Source organism: Larus michahellis, chromosome 9 (assembly GCF_964199755.1).
Source record: "Larus michahellis chromosome 9, bLarMic1.1, whole genome shotgun sequence".
Taxonomy (NCBI): domain Eukaryota; kingdom Metazoa; phylum Chordata; class Aves; order Charadriiformes; family Laridae; genus Larus; species Larus michahellis.
In genome coordinates this window covers 28,661,777-28,679,567 of record NC_133904.1, presented here as the reverse complement: position 1 = coordinate 28,679,567, position 17,791 = coordinate 28,661,777, and the positions used below count along the sequence as shown (strand labels likewise).

The window sequence follows — 17,791 nt, the reverse complement described above, 5'->3', positions numbered from 1 at the left end:
TGGGCTGGCCGGCAGGCAGCAGTTGGTAAGCCGGTTGGAGAGGAGCTCAGCTCAAGTCCTTCAAGTCCCCTCTCTAATTCCAACGTTATCCCTTACCGAATTAATGGGATGTGTCAGAAAGGTCAGCAAGCACAAGCACGCAGCCCCTGGCTGAGGGATTCACGTGCTCAAGGGAAGGTGGAAAAGTCTTACAGGTGAATAAGGAAACCAAGGAGACAAATGTCCTCAGCTGTCCACTCCTCTACGAACTCCGTATGTTTTGGGAAGGAGCACTGAGAACATCTGATCTTCCTCAACCCGGTCCAGGTGATGGGTGACAGCAGGACATGGGATGCTCCAGGGTGGGTGAGGGGAACCAGCTCACCCGGCATCTGGGTGTTAAGGCACAAGTTTCCCCAGGAGACGCAGGGGGAAGGGGAATGACTTTATGAAGCATTAACTGGGCCCTGGTTTCAGCTGGGCAGCACGGAAGAAAAGTCCAGACCGTCAGAAAGACGGGCTGCCTCCCATGTCCACGGGGCAAGGGGCTGAGAGCGGGCGCGAGGCTGGATCCGGGGGGGAGGAGAGCAGCTCAGCGCCTGGTTATAGCAACTCAACTGGGTGATGACGGCAGGATCACCAGACGGAGATGCCCAAGAAACAAGCTGAGAGGTGAAATCAGATGGAAGGAGATATATTAGGAACAGACACGCAAATTTACACATCGTGAGTGAGGAGGTGACAAACAGGTCTGTGGGATGGGAATCAAACTCTCACAATGAGGGAGTGGAGTGACATGAGGAGTGGTGGAGAGGGAAGACCCTCCCGGGACTCCAGCTGGCGGGAGGACATGCTGGAAGAGACGCCGGAGGTGGAGGGAGGGCAGGGGGACCACCAGCGACCACAGAGCAGGGGCCACGCAGACGGACGGGGTCAGGAAGAGACAAGCACCACGTTCGGCAACGGAGCCAGACGCGAAGGGCAAGTTTCACTACAGTTGTATCTACATTTAGGTTGCCAAAAATACCTTTCACAGATTGGCTGCCTTTAATTAAAAGGATGTCTCCTGTGCTCCTGGCACGATGCAGAGCTCGTCCTGCCACGCGGGGCTCTGCGGGGACACTCTGCGGGGGGGGCTTTCCCACAGAGCGGCTTCTCTCTGCCCGCGTCCCCCTGTGCCCTGCCAGTGCTGGGCAGGTCAGGCTGCGGTGGTGCCCCCAAATGCCCCTCCACGGCACAGGAACAGAGCAAAGGAGGAAAACTTCACCCCCTTCCTGTTTTGGCTTCTCTCCTTCCATCCAAAGGCGGAGAACGCTTTCCTCCTCTCTCCTCCTCCACCTTCCAGTGCAAAGATTTAGCTAATTTCTTCTATGAATAGCACAGGAGTAGCCATAGCAACATCACCCTGCCAACCTCACCACCTCCACTGCCTCCGTGTCCCCGGCACCCCGCTCCTCTCACCCTCCCTCGCACCTCCCCAGGGAACATCTGGGGCTTCAGCCATTTCCCACCAAGCAACCGGCCTCTGACTTCCCGCCTGCCCCCTCGCTGCTCTCCCTCCTGCCCTCCAGCCACACCTGCCCATGGCTCAGACATCAGCCCGGACCCCCACGGCCTCCCCAAGGCTCCTTCCTCCACCCATGTCCCAGGAGTCAGGAGCCCCAAATCCAGCAGCTCAGCGAAGGCGGGTGCTTCCGCCAAAATGTGCCACCCTGTGCTTACCTGCTCCAGGTAATTCCCCAGGGCACAGGAGGAACTGTAACGAGCAATGTTTGTGCATGGAAAAACACTGCCTTCGGTGAAACACTCAGTGCCGAAGACAGGCAGGGAGGACCTGTCCCCCTGCTCCCCCCACCTGGCCATGAAACACCTCTGCTGGGGGGGCCCACGCAAGCCCGGAATGCTCCAGGCACTTGCGGGTGGGCAGAGACTCACGGCGATGCTGCTCTAGTCACCCCCCGGCATCCCCCGACCCCCGAGAGAGAGAGAAAGGGGCTGCAGGCAGGGGGGACAGCAGGACGTCGCATCTCTGGCCAAGCAGGGCCAGCAAACGTGGGGCAGCCCCGGGGGCGGAGGGCACTTCCCAACCACATGCCGGGGAACTGCACTGCCCCGCGCCCCTTCCCCAGCCACCAGAGGTGCCACCCGTCCCCACCCCCCCCCCCACACACATGAAAATGCCGGTGAGACCCTTGGAAGCCGCATGGGGGACCCTGCTTTGGCCCCTGTGCCCGACTCCAGGGACATTGGGGTGAGCTAAGTCCCAGGGCTGGACCGTCCCTTTTGGGAGGGCAAGGTGGCGGCTGGTGCCGGACCCCCAACGCAGGGAGCAGCGGCAGCAAAGGGGCTCGGGCATGGCCGGGCAGCTCAGCGCTCCTCTCCTGAGAGCCCGTGGGCGTCAGTGTGCAGGGAGAGGAGGGGTTTGAGTGTTCTGCTCCTCTAGCGCTGTGCATCAGGGATGCTTCCCTGGATCGCGCTGCCATTCCTCCCCCAAAGCCGGGAGTCCTCCTCTCACCCTAGTCAGGCAGGGGAGGACTCACTTCCCCCACCAGCAAGCAAGGGGGGACAAGGAGGGAGCAGGGACTGCGACGGGAACAATGGAGGACAGCAACGACAGCAAGCACAGGGAGCTGGGACTAATGAGCAGGGGACATGGATAGATAAGGGAGAAGAAATGGAAGAGATCTCAGAGGGGAGAAGAAAAGCAAAGCAAAAAGCAATGAGAAACCCAGAGCTCAGAGATTTCCTCCCTCCCTCCGGTGAGGATTAGGGGTTCTCAGTTACTGGCATTGCCTGAGCAAGCTAATTTGTGTCCTAGAGAAGGGGAGAGGCAGCAGGAGAGAACCTACGGGGCACCGGAGGTGGGAGGAGGTGCGGGTTGACGTTGGGACTGTGCCGTGTGTTGGGCAGCACGTGTGGGCACATCTCACACGCCACGGAGCTGCGCACAGGGTCTGCGAGTACGCATGATGTCAGAGAACATACACCACCATATGCAACCGCGAGCACGTTTCCGATGTCAGAGCATCCGTGCGCACAGGCGGTGCGCGCTCCCCTCTGCTCGCGTGAAGAAGCAAAGGGAGGAAAAAAGGCTGAAGTGAGAGGCGGTGAAGCTCCCCGGGAGGTGAACAGATCCCTGCTTTCCCGGGGAAGCCTCCTGGCCTGCACCCCCCTTCCCACCTCTGCTGCTGGAAGTGCTTCCAGGGACAGGGAGCTCATTTAAAGGGGCAGCCCTGAAAAATGGCAGCCCTGCCTCTACCGGAGGCTCTCTAGGATGCTCCTCCTCAGCTCCTGAGAAGGAGACCAGCTTCACATCCTCAGCATCCAGCCAAATCTACCCAGAGCCTGACATATCCTGGCCTCCCAGAGCCAAACCCATCTGCCTGAGCGCAAGCCGTGCCCAGCGGTGCCCATTTTACCACCTTTTGTCCCTCTGCCCACTACTGGACTGGGAAGAACATGGATTCCTGATGGCTCAGGCACCCTTGGATTAAGAGGGGAGCGTTGCTGAGGTATTTGCTGCAAAGCTTTACTCATTGCATACATTTGCTACACACCAGGGAGCAATGCTGCCTGCTCTGATACAGGCAGCGCACATACCACACACGTCATATTCTACATGCAGACCCCGCTATGCTCACGTAGCCTCACACACTGCCATCCTCTGTCGCTCGCAATGCCGCGAGGAGCTTTTTTTTTTTTTTTTTTTTTTTTGCCCCCCCTTCATCTTCAGACAGGCTAAGGCCAAGCAGAGATTCCCAACGTGGACTTTCAGAGCATCCCAAACCCTGGGGCTCCATGGCAGCACCACAAAGAGACAATGATTTCTCTTCCACCATTGCAAAAACATGAAAGGCTCCCCTGCCCAGCCTGCCACGGCAGCAATGCAGCTGGCATCGCTTCCTTCCCAGCCTGCTTGCAATCGTCTTACCAGGAACCCTGGGCTGGACCTTTCCTGCAAGCAGGAACTGAAAGGAGGGAGCAGACATGCTTCAATTCCCTGCTCCTGCTTGCTGCTCTGGATGGAGGGAAGGAAAGAGATAGCGAAGGAAAGATGGAAGAATGCTTGCCAGGAATCAGCAGGCGAGAGAGAGCCGAGGCTGATTTTGATGCAAAGAGTGGCAGAGAAAGAGACAGAAAGCAAGACCAGGCTGATAGGAAGGTGGCTGGGCTTTTGGGTGCTTTCTGTAAACATCATCTGAGCGTAGCAGCTTTTAATCTAATTATTTCAACCAGAGCCATAGACTGAGACAGTAATGAAGGAAAAAAAAAGGGGAAGGGAAGAAGAGGGTTGTGTTTTCCGAGGGGAAAGGAGGAGAGAATTCCCATTGATTCCCATGTGTCTGCCTGCTACAGCGTCTTGAAATAATAATTAGAAGGATCAATAAGAAATAATATGAGGTTTGAAGATAATGAATGAAAAAGGCAGAAGCAGCAAACTGAAATACCTTTCTCTAAAGCAGGGTAAATTCTTTTTCAGGCAGGGTCTAGCCTCCATTTTAATGCTTTGCAAGCAGCTCCAACCATTTTCTAAGCTGGCTTGTGGGTTCAAAACAAGACTGGTCTCTCCATTTAGGGGAGAAAGAGAGACACAGGCTGAGAATGGGTCCTGGAGGAGAACACTAATAAAATGAATGCGTGTGGGAAGAAATGGAGGCAGTGAAATGGGGCAGAAAGCACACAGCATGCCAGCGACCAGAGCAGGGTTACGTAATGATCTCGGGGAGCAGGGACGTAGCAGCGGAGCGAGGAAACCACAACTCGATGGAGAGCAGGTGCCAGTTTGGGAGCGCTGGCAAGCGGCACCGTGAGCCCACGAGGCTGCCCGGCGAGCAGCACGCCCCGCGCCTGCCAAACACAGACTGACAGGATGCCCTCGACACTGCCGGGGCTTCAGGCAACGGCATCGTAAGCGGCGAGGACCTCGGGTGGGGTGTCTGAAAACCACCATGCCAGACACCCGCCCTGTGCGGGGTGAGACCCAGCTGGCCCAGCTCGGCCCCGGGGAAGCTGCTCCCATGCAGAGCTCCCACGCTGGGCAGGACCACGATGGCCAGCCTCAGCAAGGGCGATGCCAACCTGAGCAACGCCAGTGGCCAGCGCAAGCAACGATGATGGCCAACCGCAACAACGCCGGCATCCACCCCGGCCACCCACGACGCCCCAGGGGTGATGCTGCACCCCGCCACGACCCGGCCACTCTCCCTGGGTGACCCCCCATCAGCTGCCCGCCCCGTCCCGTCACCGGGGAGACGCTGCCCGGGGCTGGCCCGTACCTGCTCGTACCAGTCGCGGCTCGAACACGTGCACTCGGGCCACCAGCCCGGGCCGCTCCCGTTCACCTTGGGCGCGTTCTTCCCCGCCGGCGGCGGCGGCGGCTTCAGCGCGGCGGGGTCGCGGGCGGGGGGTCCCAGCTTGGCCTTGCCGCGGGCGGCGGGCGCGGCCCCCCCGGGGGCGGGCAGGGTCTGGGAGCCGTACCCGCCGTAGCCGTACTGCTCGTGCTGCCACTCGCCGTAGGAGGGGGGCTCCATGCGCCGCAGGGCCGCCATCCGTGTCACCTCGTAGCACTCGGGGCACTTGCAGCAGTGGTGGTGCTTGTGCATCGCTGCCCTCACACCATAGAGCCGGCAGGGAGGGAGGGAGGGAGGGAGGGAGGGGGGCGGCGCGGAGGGAGGGATGGAGGGAGGGAAGAAGGGAGGGATGCTCGGGGGGCGGCAGCGGCCCCCGCCCCGCGCAAGGCGCGCCCGCCGCCTCCTCACCCGCCCGCCCGGCGCCCCCGGGAGGAGGAGGAGGAGGAGGAGGAGGAGGAAGGAGGAAGAAGGAGGCGGGGGGGGGGGTGGTGGTGGTTTACAGCGCGGTGATCTCCGCGGGGGCGCGCCGCGGCATCGCCCGCAGCGCCGCTCACTCCTGGGGCCGCTGCCGGCGCTGGAAGCGGGGCAGCAGCTCCGCCCGGCTCCGCTGCATAGGGCGGCTCGGCCCGGTACCGCTCGGCCCGGCCCGGCCCGGCTCGAGAGCGCGGCACCTGCGGCGGCGCGAAGCATCCCCCGTCTCCTCCTCCCCCCCCCCCCCGGCCAATCCGCGCCGGCGGAGCCTCCGCGCCCCGCCCCGCCCGCCGCCGCCGCGCCTGCCCCCGCCCGCCGCCGCCGCTCCCGGGCAGCGGGTCCGCGGGAGCCCCCGCGCCGCCCCCAGCCCCCTGCATCACCTGCGGCTGCCTCCCCCTCTCCCCGGCCCCAGACATGCCGCTCCTCCGGCGGCAGCACGGCTGGGGGCGGCCCTGCCAGCCCTGGGGTTGGCACCAAGAGGTGTTCGCCTCTCATCAGCCGTGAGCTGCACTGGGGTATGAAATCATTTTTTCCAGACCCGGACCATGGTCACTAGCCCGGCAGCAGCATCTCTGTTGCATCCCCGCATCAGCTCTCACCCTGCCTCGCTTCCCCAGGTTGCCCAGAGAAGCTGTGGCTGCCTCATCCCTGAAGGGGTTCAAGGCCAGGTTGGACGGGGCTTGGAGGAACCTGGGCTGGTGGGAGGTGTCCCTGCCCAGGGCAGGGGGGTTGGAACCAGATGATCTTTAAGGTCACTTCCCACCCAAACCATTCTGTGATTCTATGAAATGTCACCACGCGCTCCAGCACAGCATCCTGGGGTTGCTGCTGTTGCTCCGTGAGCCACGGGTGCATTGGGGGTGTAGAAACCCCAAGGGCTTTTGCTGGGCCTTCCACCTACTGCCATCAGGGGATGGATGGTACAAGCAGATCGGAGATGCCTGTTGGTGCAGCAGGGCAAGGGCGCTGCTCCCAGCGCAGCTCAGGCAGTCCCTCGCCTCCTGCACGGAAGTGCCAGGCTGGAAGAAGTTCAGAACAGAGTTACCCGGACAAATTGAAGGGTAGAAAGAAAAAAACATTACAGAAAACCACTTCTGACCAGTTAGAACCCGAACCCTCCTAATGCCTAAGGGTTGTAATAAACACTAGGGTGGGCGAGGAATTATTTGAAGAAATGGTACATAAATACCGTTTATGTATTTAATTTAGTATCTATTATATCTATAGATATAATATCTATTTAATATCTATATAATATCTATAATCTATCTATTAAATAGAAGAGAAGAGCAATGAAAGGTATGCAATAGGGCTCCCGCTGGATATGGGTACAGGAATGAGACAGAAGCAGGAGGGGGCCACAAGTTGAGACACAAGACACGGTGGTTCAACGCCCCAGTTCAGGCTGCAAGATCTGCAAGCTCCTACGGGCCTCACGCAGCCGGCGCGACATGGCCCTGCTCACAAGCGGGGCTGTGGGAAGAGGCAGCATGTGACAGCCGGTCAGACGAATGCCCCTGCCCGCTCCTTGTTTCTTTAGCTCTTTAAACCGCAACGCAAAATTATTTCTGTGCTTGACCACCACCAACCGCTCCTGCAGTGTTGGCTCCCAAGTGAAATAGTTGCTTCTGGGCGAAGGGGAGGGGGCAGAAGACACCCTATAATTGGGATCCGCGTTGTCCCCAAGCCCCACGGTCCCCACCGTGCGGTGCAGAGCATGTCCTTTCCAGCCCTGCCTGCGCTTCATTGCCTTTGGGCTGCTCAGGTTACCTCTGTCACAGGATCATGTGTTGCTCCATGCTTAACGCCATGGAGCAGTGCTGCAGCCCAGATACACTACACTGAAGTTTCCCCAGCTGCAGTCACAATGTTCTCGGACAGGCAAGTCTGGAGAGGTTGTCCCCACCATGCTGGCCCGGAGTGGCCGAGCGCCGCATTGCTGCTGAGCCCTCGGAAACAGCTCGGCGGGTGAGCCTCACCCCGCTGCTCCCAGGGTCTCGCTGACCAACAGTCAGTGGTGGGACCCGGGCACGCTGTGGCACTGACCCAATGACCCAGAGATGCCGCAAGATGAAGCCGACGGTGCCCGTAAGAAAGTGCTTCTGCCCTGCAGAGCTCAGAGCCACAGGACACTGCAGACCCCGGGAGCTCACGAAGGCAAGGAAGGATTGGGTGCCTGCATGCAAAGCAAGCTTGTTCAGAGTTATTTTAGTCAATGAAAAACTGTGTTTGCGTGCATGGAAGGAAAGCATGCGGTGTTGGCATCAACAGGGAACTTTATACTTCAGGCTTTAAGAAATTAAGATCATCTCCACTTCTTCTACTGCTCCTTGTGCCGTCTCCCAGAGCACACTGTGCTGGCCCCGCAGGAGGACGCTGGGCTGACAAGCCCTGTGCCCGGGGGAGATGCTGCACCTCCTCGACAGCCAGGGTGGACCTGGGGGCTGGGGGACGTCATCTGTGGGGAGAGGGCATCTTGCAGGGTGAGGGCAGAGGAGGGAAGGAGGGGAGGGACTGGGGCAGGAATGAAGCTGAAGTAGGGGGTTGCTGCACCAAAGCAGAGCAATCAGCCTTGTAGAAACAGCCTTGTAGTGGCCAGGTCTCCCACATGAGCATAAAAGGACATGAAGTCCATCTTGGCTACCCACCATCTGCCACCCTGTGGCACCTCTGAGATCTGAGTCACTTCATCAACGAGATGTGCCCAGAACCTGTAACGCAACCGCAACTAATGACCGCTCCAGCCCAGCTGCAAACCTCCCTCCCATTGCCGTCCGCACCCTGGGATGGCACGGCTCGGCTGTAGGGACCGTGCAGCGCAGAGCCCCACTGGCCACCCAGTGAGGGTCCCTCCACTACCAGGAGACCCATGTCTGGAAGAGGTTGATTTGGGTGGGAGGAGAACATCGGGGATGGGCACATGCGGAGCTTGTAACCGCAACTGCTCGCACCTGCCTGGCTCCAGACACATCTCCTCCTGTCTCGCAGCCCTGTGGTGGGGGCAGGCAGGGACGTGGGCATTCACTTAGGGGGGGAAGTGCGAAAGCAAAGGACAAGACCTGTTAGGGAAAAGCACTTTAATAAGGAGCTGAGTGAGCAATTAAGAGAAGCACTTGATTCCTCCCCCCTCAACATGGCAGACTGGAGTGTGTCCTCCACAAGGAAGGTCTCCAGTCCTCTGCCTGCCTGGTCTCCAGCAGCCCCGCAGATGGGGCAGCCATGCATGCAGTGGGCATGCCCACACGGGAAACACCCTCGCTGCCAGCCCTGGAGTGCCAGGATTGCTGCCTCCACCCCACTCCGTTGGCCAGCTTGCAAACTCAGGGATGGCTCCACGATCTAAAACCTTCTGCTGCTTCCCCCACTTTTCTTATCTGCTCGCGCTTCATTGCCACCTGCAAACACAGGGGCCCTGAGCCGCAGCGGCTCTGACAGAATCCTCTCTACCTGCTTGCAGCTCCCCTCCCGAAAACCCCTACGTCCCATTTTAGCTGCCACAAGAGCTGTTTAATTCCTACTCATTTGTAGTGAACTGCATGTGCTGCCTGCTAGCCCCAATTAAAAGGAAAAAATCATAACCCCTGGTTGCTGCCGCCTGCTTGCGATGCTCCCTAACACTGCGCGGGGCTCGGGACACGTTTTTGAGCTCAAGAGGAAGCTGGGGCCGGCTGGCCAAGGGCATCCGCCTCCTGCACTTCTCTAGCTTGCCTCAGTGAGTAGCGGCATTTTGGCTACTGGGAATAGCACTGCCGAGCCCAAACAGCACGGGCACCTGCACTGGGGTGCCCAGACCTGGGTGTGCCAGAGTCCGGCAGGGCAGGCGCAGCGCCCAGCGCCTTCAGGCAGCTGTGGGCATCTCGCCCCAGTGATGTGGGCATTGAGCAGGGCTAAAGGAGCTGGGAGATGCTTTCCAGGCAGGTGCCTTCATGGAGAGAAGCAATTCAAGGAAACCAAGAGCTCTCTCATCATCTACCCTCTTCCTACCAGAAGTCTGCCCATTTATTTAAATTCTGCCTTGGCAGCTGCTCTTTTTACAGGTGCTAATTTCAGCAAAGTGTCAAGAAATCCCCGGAGATGGTGCTATTTACACGGCACGAAGGCGGCACGGAGCTAGGTTTTATCTGGCGTTGCCGGCATTTCAGCCCCTGTTGTCTCTTCCTTCCTCTCACATGAAGTCCTGCGGGAAGAGGAAGGCAAGTGTGAGGGACCAGGAGCTGGGGGTTCGTTGCACTTACAGCCTTTCTAGGAGCAGAAGACCAGGCAGGCTGAAGGCAGCCAGCTCCTTGAGGAGACGACGGTCACACGAGCACCGTCACACTGCTCCTTTCTTTAGCCCGAGCAGGAGCTTGGTCCTGCCAGGGGAACCAAAGCCATGGGTTAGCTCTGAGCCTGGGTGCGGATGGGGAAGGGGTCATCTTTGTAATGCCGGGGGAGGAGGTGGGGGACAGTGTTGCATGGGGGAGGTACCTTACTCGACCGCAATCACCTGCAAAAAGCTACCCAACATCCAAAGCGCAGGGGAAGCGGTGGAGTCTGCAGCCACCCACCTGAGAACGGGGGGCGAGCGGTGCCAGGAGGTAAATGCACGGGGGGGAGTGGGCCACGGGTAGATGAGCAGCAAAGGAGGAAACCAACCGAACTCAGCTCAGTCGGCCAGTTGGTTCCTTGGCACTACCACAGACCCCAATCCAGCAGAGATCTGCAATTTGCTGTGTCTGGGGCTTGCCAAATGAAACTCGGAACAGGCGCTCCACAGAGCCAGCTGTGCAGCCAGCGGGCAAACGGGGCCGGTGGCTCCCGTGAGCGTTGGAGGGTTTGCGCAGTCACGGGTGAGTGGGAAGGGGCAGGATAATGAACATCTCGCGCTGAGACTGTTCCTCCCTGGCACCAGCAGCGATTCACGCCAGGAAATGTGCAGCTGGGATAATAATAACCAGGCATACCAAGGGACCGATAGCTCTCAGCACTCTCAGGGCAGTTGCCAAAGAAATTATTCTCCTCCAGGGCAAAACCATTTTCATTCTATTAATGATCCCTGATAAGTTGCCCAGTGCCACTGTGCAGTTCCCGTACCCTCACCTGTGGCAGCAACAGTGCGAGAGTCTTCAATAAACACTAATTTTGCCTTCTGCTTTTGAAATTTTGCTTTCTGCAATTGAAATTACAGCCAGCTAAATGTCTTCCATGGCTGCACTGGTTGGGGAGAGGAGCGATGGAGACCTGCGGCAGGTTCCTGCCAGCACAGCCCAAGCCCTCCCCCTGTAAAGGAGAGCCTGGAGGCTCTATTTAACAGCAATCAACTGCAGCAGGCTTTATGGATTTCCTGACAGCCTCACAACGCCCACAGCCGCTCTCCCCATCACCCGGCAGAGAGGCTCCTGCCTTGTGCTGGAGCACTTGAAGCATGGGCTGGCCGTGGGCTGCCTTCCCGCGGCACCTCCCAGGGAGCAAGGGGGGAGCTTTGCTGCTGCACGGGCATGGCAATTACAGCACTGCCGTGTCGTGGGGTCTGTTGGTGCCCAGCCCTTGTGTGTGCCTCATTCCCTTTAGAATAAAGCATGTTTCCAGCCTGACGGAGCAGAGGGAAGGTTTGCAAACGTGACCAAGGCACAATGTCACCACCCCAAGCCAGAGTCAAAGCGAGGTATTTCAAAGTCTCGTGTCTTCAAGAGAATCGGTTGATATTTTTTTTGGTCCTGTACCTTGATCTCCAGCCCATCGTGCCTAGTATGACCCCACCAGACATTCTGTTTCCCTGCATCTTTCGCTACTCCCAAGCTGGCCCTGGGTGTGCTTACACACTCAGACTTAGCGGCAGCAGAACACACCCTGCTCATGCTGTACAAGGCTGTCAGAGGTCTCCCGGCTGGCCCTGGCCCTACGTCGATGTGTCCTTGGGGACAAAAAGCCCCACACGTCAGCTCCCATGAGCTCCCCACCAGGAGCCACCCCTGCAGGAACCAGTCCCATCCTCAGAGGTGGTCAACATATGGCTCTGAAAGTGGTGCTGCAAGGGCTCAGCACCACTCTGCTCAGATCTGGGCAGTGCAGAGCTTCCCAGAGGGACTCTTCCCCACACCCAGGGCCCAGGGATGCCCTTTCCTCGATTATTCCCACTCTACGTGAGGAACGAGAAGGGGAGTTCTGTGGGTCCGCACTTTCTCTCTTTTGCTTGGCCAGCCCTGCTCCAACCTGCCCCTTCCAGATGGAGCAAAGCCCATTCAGCAGCTCCCACTGTCCCCAGCCAAGGATACTGGTGCCTCGTCCGGGCCGTGCTGCCCCAGGACACGCTTTCCAGCGTGGGAACCTGCCCGGCCTCGGGGGAGAAAATGAATGCCGGTGTCCCTGGGAGCCCCGGGCACCCGCGGTGGGGCCGGGCCGTGGGCGCCCGGCTGGCCTTGGCCTTCCCTGTCGCCACTGACCTGTTCCCTTTAAGGGAGAAAGTGCTGCTCGGAAATTTCTGAATGGCCGTCCCCGCCCCCGCCCCGCCCGCCGCCCGCTCGGCCAATCAGCGCGCCTGCCGCAGGGCCGCAGCCGGCGCACGGGCCTCTCTTAAAGGCGCAGTGTCCCCACCCGCCCGGCCCCGCCGCCGCCCGTACGCCTGGAGAAGACCCGACCGTTTCGCAAGCCCCGAGGTGACCTTCAAAGCGGGACGCAGGCGTGGGGTGCGGTGGTGTTCCCGAGGCACAGCCACACCCGTGCACACGTGCTCCTCAGGGGTCACACACCAGCAACCCAGGCCCTGGGCGATGGGTGACATCGAGGGACGACGCGCCGCTTCCCTCACCCTGGCTTCAGGACTTGGTTTGGACAAGGACCGGGCATCCACAGGGGCCAGAGCGCACAGCGGGGTTGAGTTTCACCCAGAAGGAAGGCGGGCGGTGAGCTCTGCCACCGAGCCACGGTGCGGTGAGAGCAGGCGGGAGAGCAGTTCCATCACCAGGCTCTGGCTCTGAACCAGAGTGGAACCGCGGGAGAGCTCCCACAGCAGCAGAGCCCCGAAGCTCACAAACCTTTCTGTAAAAACACCCCATGAGACCCAGCTCTGCAAAACCTACCACCGCACAGAGGGGAAAGCGCTGTGCGGGACGTGCTGAGGGAGCGGGAAGGAACAGTGCAGCAACGGGACCGCAACGCGCTCGCGAAGCAGCGGCAGAGCTTGCCCCTGGCTTCAGCAACGAACCCAGCTGGGAGACCAGCCCGGGTCTCCCCTTGCCCCGCAGCGCAGTGCCCCCTCGCCTGCTCCACCACAGCTCCTCCCGCAGCCCGCTGTAGCAGGGCTGTGAAATGAGCTGGACTAAAAATACCCCTTAAGAGGCGGGGGACAGCCTGGCAGGACATGGCCACATTTCCTGGACACACGCAGGTGGGAAGCTGGTGGTGAGGCTGGGGAAGCAACTCCGGCCAGGCATGATGCTCTCCATGCTGGTGCTTCGGGCACAGACGCTGGCGTGCCTGAGCGGTGCCAGCCCTGAGAGCTATCTAGGCCACAAACTGCAGGAGGCCTTTGCCTGAGTCTCAATACTTGGAATAATTTTTAGGTGCGGTGCCAGCAAGGCTCCTGCAAGGTGCTTTGTACCTGCGGGCTGCAGAGCTCCGGTGCTTCCTGCAGCAGGGCTTGAGGCTGGCTCGAGACGCTTGCCCTGCTGCAGCCACGCAGGGTCTAACCTCCCCGAGCAGGCAGAGCAAAGCGAGAGGAGGCAGCAGGCAGCAGAGAGCACCTTTCAAAGGGCTCACACTCGGATCCACAAGAGGGATTATTCCCAAACCCGCACTCATCCACTGCCCTCCTTCCCCTGCAATTCCCCTCCCTCCTACCCGTGCTGAGGATAATGGATCTCTCGGCGTAGTTTGATACTGATCCTCCAAATCCTACAGACTAAAAACCTTCACGAGCAGTTATCGTGGCTGCTCTATTTATAACAGTGCCGGTATTGCTTCTGCCACCAGAATCCTGATTTCCGTCCAGCCCGATGCCATTAAGATGCAGCGACGTTCCCCAAGCTCCAGCACTCCAGATAGAAAGCAGCTGGCCTGCCAGGCTCTGCCTTCAAGCTTGGTTTGTTCTTTTAAAAAATGGCAAGGAGAGCCCGTTTGTTCTGCAGTAACGCACCCAGGAGATTTGTCCTCAGCCTCCCGAGATGCTGGGGTGGCTGCGAGGGGGAGCGGACTGTGGATGGGTGGAGGTCGGGGCAGCAAAGCCCGTGCTGGGGGCACAGAGGCACTCTGAGGGCCCCTGGTTGGTTGGTGCTACGGGAGACGGGCTCCAGCGCTTCACTTGTGTTGCAGCAGGAATGGGGTCAGTCACTCGACAAGGCAAAGCAGGGAAGGGGGGACCTGAGTGCTGCTCATTTTGGAAACTTGATGAGCAAAGCAGACAGAGCCGCTGCGGGGGCAGCGTGGGGGCTGACGGAGCTCCTGGCCAAGGCACCGGTGGGGCTGCCCCCTGCTCAGTCCCCATCCCGCTGAGATGCCTGTGATGGTCTCAGTTCTTGCTTTCAGAGCCACCCGTGAAACCCATCAGCGTGAATCTCCGTGTGCGAGTTGCGCCAGCAGCTCCGCTCCCCTGGGGACGGGCAGACACCTGCACTAGATGGAGGCAAACGAAGCTGGACCATGAATGCGGAGGGAGGATGGATGGACTCCAGGCTTGTCTGGATGACTCTGGAGCGTGGCCCTCTGCAGGACACTCCCCAAAGCCTCCCCCTCGCCACCCCCTTTCTGCCACTGCACGAGGAGCGCTGCACGCACTCGCACCATCACGAAATAACTTCAAAACAGTGACAATGACTTGGACGAACGGACAGACCAACAGCCCTATGTCCGGCAGGGCTTTCTTACGCTGTGCAACCAGAAAAGCCTTGGGGTCTGCCGAGGATCTTCCTTTTGCCACTGGTTTGAGACAGAAATAGAGTAGGAACAGGTGGCCATGCATGAGCCTTTGGTTTGACAGCCTGGTGGCTCTACTGACTTCTTCATCCTTTGCTGAAGCTGTATATTGAGCTGGGAGAACTGAGGTCTAAGCATCTCCTCGTTCAACTCCGCAGCAGGAATAGCAAAAGCCTCTAGTAAAGCCCAGGCCGTTCAACCCCAAAACGTCCACTGAAGTGACAGCTCTTACTGACACAGCCTGTGCCGACCCCGCTTTGAGCAGCAGCATCCCTGGGACACGGGCAGGCGGCTGCCCAGCCGAGTATCCCTGCTGCGCAGGGCTGATGTATGGGTCAGTCTGAGCGCGCGGCTGCAGACAGACACCCTCCTGGCTTCAGCGCTTGCGCCTCCAAGCCTGTGTCTGCAATGTTGAAACACAAAACTGCTGGAGAGCATCTGAAGGCAGAGCTCTGAAGTGACCTCCAGGCACAAAGTGGCTCAAGTGACACCAGGGCAGCAGCCAGGGCCTCTGGGCTGTGGGTTGCTTCTTTTCTGCTCCGCTTCTCCGAAAATTAAACGTGCTCTCAAAGGTGCGTGGGGATGCAATGAGGAGAGGGGGTCCCTCCGGCAGCTGGTTCTCCTCTGCTGCCATTGCTTAAGCGTTAGCTGCTTCCCAGGATTTTGGGGTCACAGGGCTGCCGCTGACAGGCTCAAGCTGAGATAAAGCAGTGGCCGGTAGCAATGGCTTCGGCTGCCTGCCCAGCCAGCCCACAGCGAGGATACGGGGTGGTGGGGACAGCAGGGCACGTGCAACCAAGCAACCGCATGGCGGGGCTTCCTGGGGGGGCTGCAGTCATTGTCAGGCATTTGCCTACATCAGGGACCCACTTCATTTCCCTGACGCTCCTTGCAACAGCAAACGGGTACTTGGTGCTTCCCCTCTCACACACCTCGCAGAGAAAATGAAGAGCGGTGGGGCTGCGGGCCGGGCAGGGGGGAGCGGGGAGCTCGCAGCAGGCATTTCTGCAGCTGCAGCATCCACCACACACCAGTCTCATCCCGATCCGCTGCGGGTGCCCAGAGCCGCTCCCGCCAGGCAAAGGCGCAGAGCATGGGAACGCCCTTCTCTTTGGCCAAAGGCAAATAGGGAAAGAGGAAAAAACACTCGAGAGAAGGACGGGCGAAGCAGACAGCCGGTCGCCACGCTGGCGGCACAGCCTGCCTTTCTCTGCCAGATCCTCTGGGGAGCTCCGCAAACCTTTTTGGCACTTGAGCTGTGGGTTATAGGAGAGAAGGACGCATCTTCTTCAGCAGCCGGTGCAGCAGGGAGGGCACCTAACACCCTGCCAGGGCTTTTCTGTAGAGCTGGGACGCAGGGAGGGATGGGGACATTTCTGGCCTCAGCCCAGCAGGGCTAACACACAGCCTGCGCCTGGCACACTGCGGGCACGCTCAGCAGCACCCCACGCACCCGCAGCCTGCGAGAGCAGCAGCACCCTCTGCCAGCGAGGTTGCCTATTCACTGGGCGAGTTCAGCGCAGGCGGGGAATGTCTGTCCTCTGAAGCAGTCCCGCTCGCCCTCTCCATCACGCTAAGACCCGCTGTTGCTCCGTGTCAGCTGCTGGGCTGAGCAAGGACGGGGCCGCGGCGCTGGCGTTGGGCAGCGAAGCAGCGGAACCCTCGCAGGCAGGAGGGAGGAAGGGATGCGGGGGCAGGCGGCCGCGGGAGGGGTGGCACGGCACTGGTGCGGTGACGGGGATGAAGTCAGAGTGGCTGCAGAGCCGTGTCGGGAGGCAGGAGAGGGTGGCAGGGGAAGAGCAGTGCTTCCTCGCAGGCGCAGAGTTTCTGCTCATCAGCGGCATTGTTCCTCTTTCATTTATCTGTACAGCTGGCCGCTCTCTGCTCCCCGCACAGAGGATGAGAACGGCATTTACCGAGGGAAGCAGCCTTCCTGCCAGCCTGTGAGCGCGGGCGAGCAGCACTGGCCATGGGAGCGTCCTTGTGGGTCTTCCCACTGCAGATACGCAAGCCCTGAGCAGCCCTGCTGGGGCAACTGTGGGGCTCGGGGAAAGGTTGAAATGGAGGATTCGGCAAATAAAACACCGCAAACCCCAGAGCTCAGGCAGGATTGTGCCTCTGAGTGCCTCAACAGGGAACTTCAGCTGGCCGAGTCCCTTTGCTCTTGCCCCATTGAGAGCTGAACGTCCACCTGCCCATGGAGGGATGGTTTCAGCCCACTGAGCCTCGCCGTCAGGAAGCACATGTTGCTGCTGTATTTACCGGCCCCACTTCCTTTGCAGTAGCCATTCGCACGCTGCAGGGCTACTCGGCGTGCACACGCATCCTTGCCAGCAGACAGAAAATATCCTGTTCCTGGAAGCATTTGTGCAGAGAGGCAATTTATTTCTCACGTGTCTTCCTGGCTAAAGCAGGTTATGGTGGCTTTTGCTGGGCTCTCGCTGCCGGGGAGGGCTGCAGGCAGTGGGGAGGACAAAGCCGAGACAACAGAAAACTTATTTACATTGACAGCCACGATAAGAGAATTACACTGACTTCAGGCAGGACAAGCCACTTCATCATTTTACCTTTTTATCAGTGGCAGGGTGTCCGCTGGGGCTCTTGTTCTGGGCTGGCAGCACCAGGGGTGCTCTGCCCTGCAGCTGGTGCCTTCCTGCCCTAGCGTTAAACATCACCTATTGTAGAAGCTTCCCCGGTTCTTCCAAGTGACATTTGCCATCTCAAGTGTTTTCCTGAAACCCACTTCGGAAATGCCTGTGGCAAAAAACACACACCGAAGGCTGGGGAGCAAGGCGTCCCTCTGGAGGTGGGCAGGAGCTGGGCGTGGAGCTGTTATCCAGCCCCGATGGCATCCTGCATGCTGAGGCTATTGAGAACTGACACTGGAGGTGATGGTGGATGCGAGCGGAGGCGTCCTCAGTGCCTTTGGGCAGGAGCGAGGGATGCGAAGTGGGGCCCGCGCTGCGGTCCGTCGGCACAGCCTGCCCCCAGGCACAGCCGATTCTGTGTCCCGGTCCAGATCGCTGTCACGCGGGACAGCTGGAAATGCTCCCGCTCTGCCGGGGCACAGCCTGTGTGCAGCGGTTCAGTGAAGACGACGT

General features: G+C 59.6%; 1 protein-coding gene across 9 annotated transcripts in view; it reads right to left on the bottom strand.

The window, feature by feature from the left end:
- The window catches only part of DLG3 (discs large MAGUK scaffold protein 3), a 78,813-nt gene that overhangs the window by 46,226 nt on the left and 14,796 nt on the right, over window positions 1–17,791 (bottom strand). For 3 of the 9 annotated variants that reach the window (XM_074599857.1, XM_074599859.1, XM_074599856.1), the window contains exon 1: window positions 5,256–5,720. The exons of 3 other annotated variants lie outside the window; for them this stretch is intronic. In XM_074599857.1, coding sequence (XP_074455958.1) covers window positions 5,256–5,582 — 327 coding nt within the window. In that variant the 5' untranslated portion in view covers window positions 5,583–5,720. Of the gene's footprint in view, window positions 1–5,255; window positions 6,013–17,791 lie in introns of those variants that run through there. 3 more of the 9 variants (XM_074599860.1, XM_074599855.1, XM_074599858.1) reach the window with 3 other exon arrangements.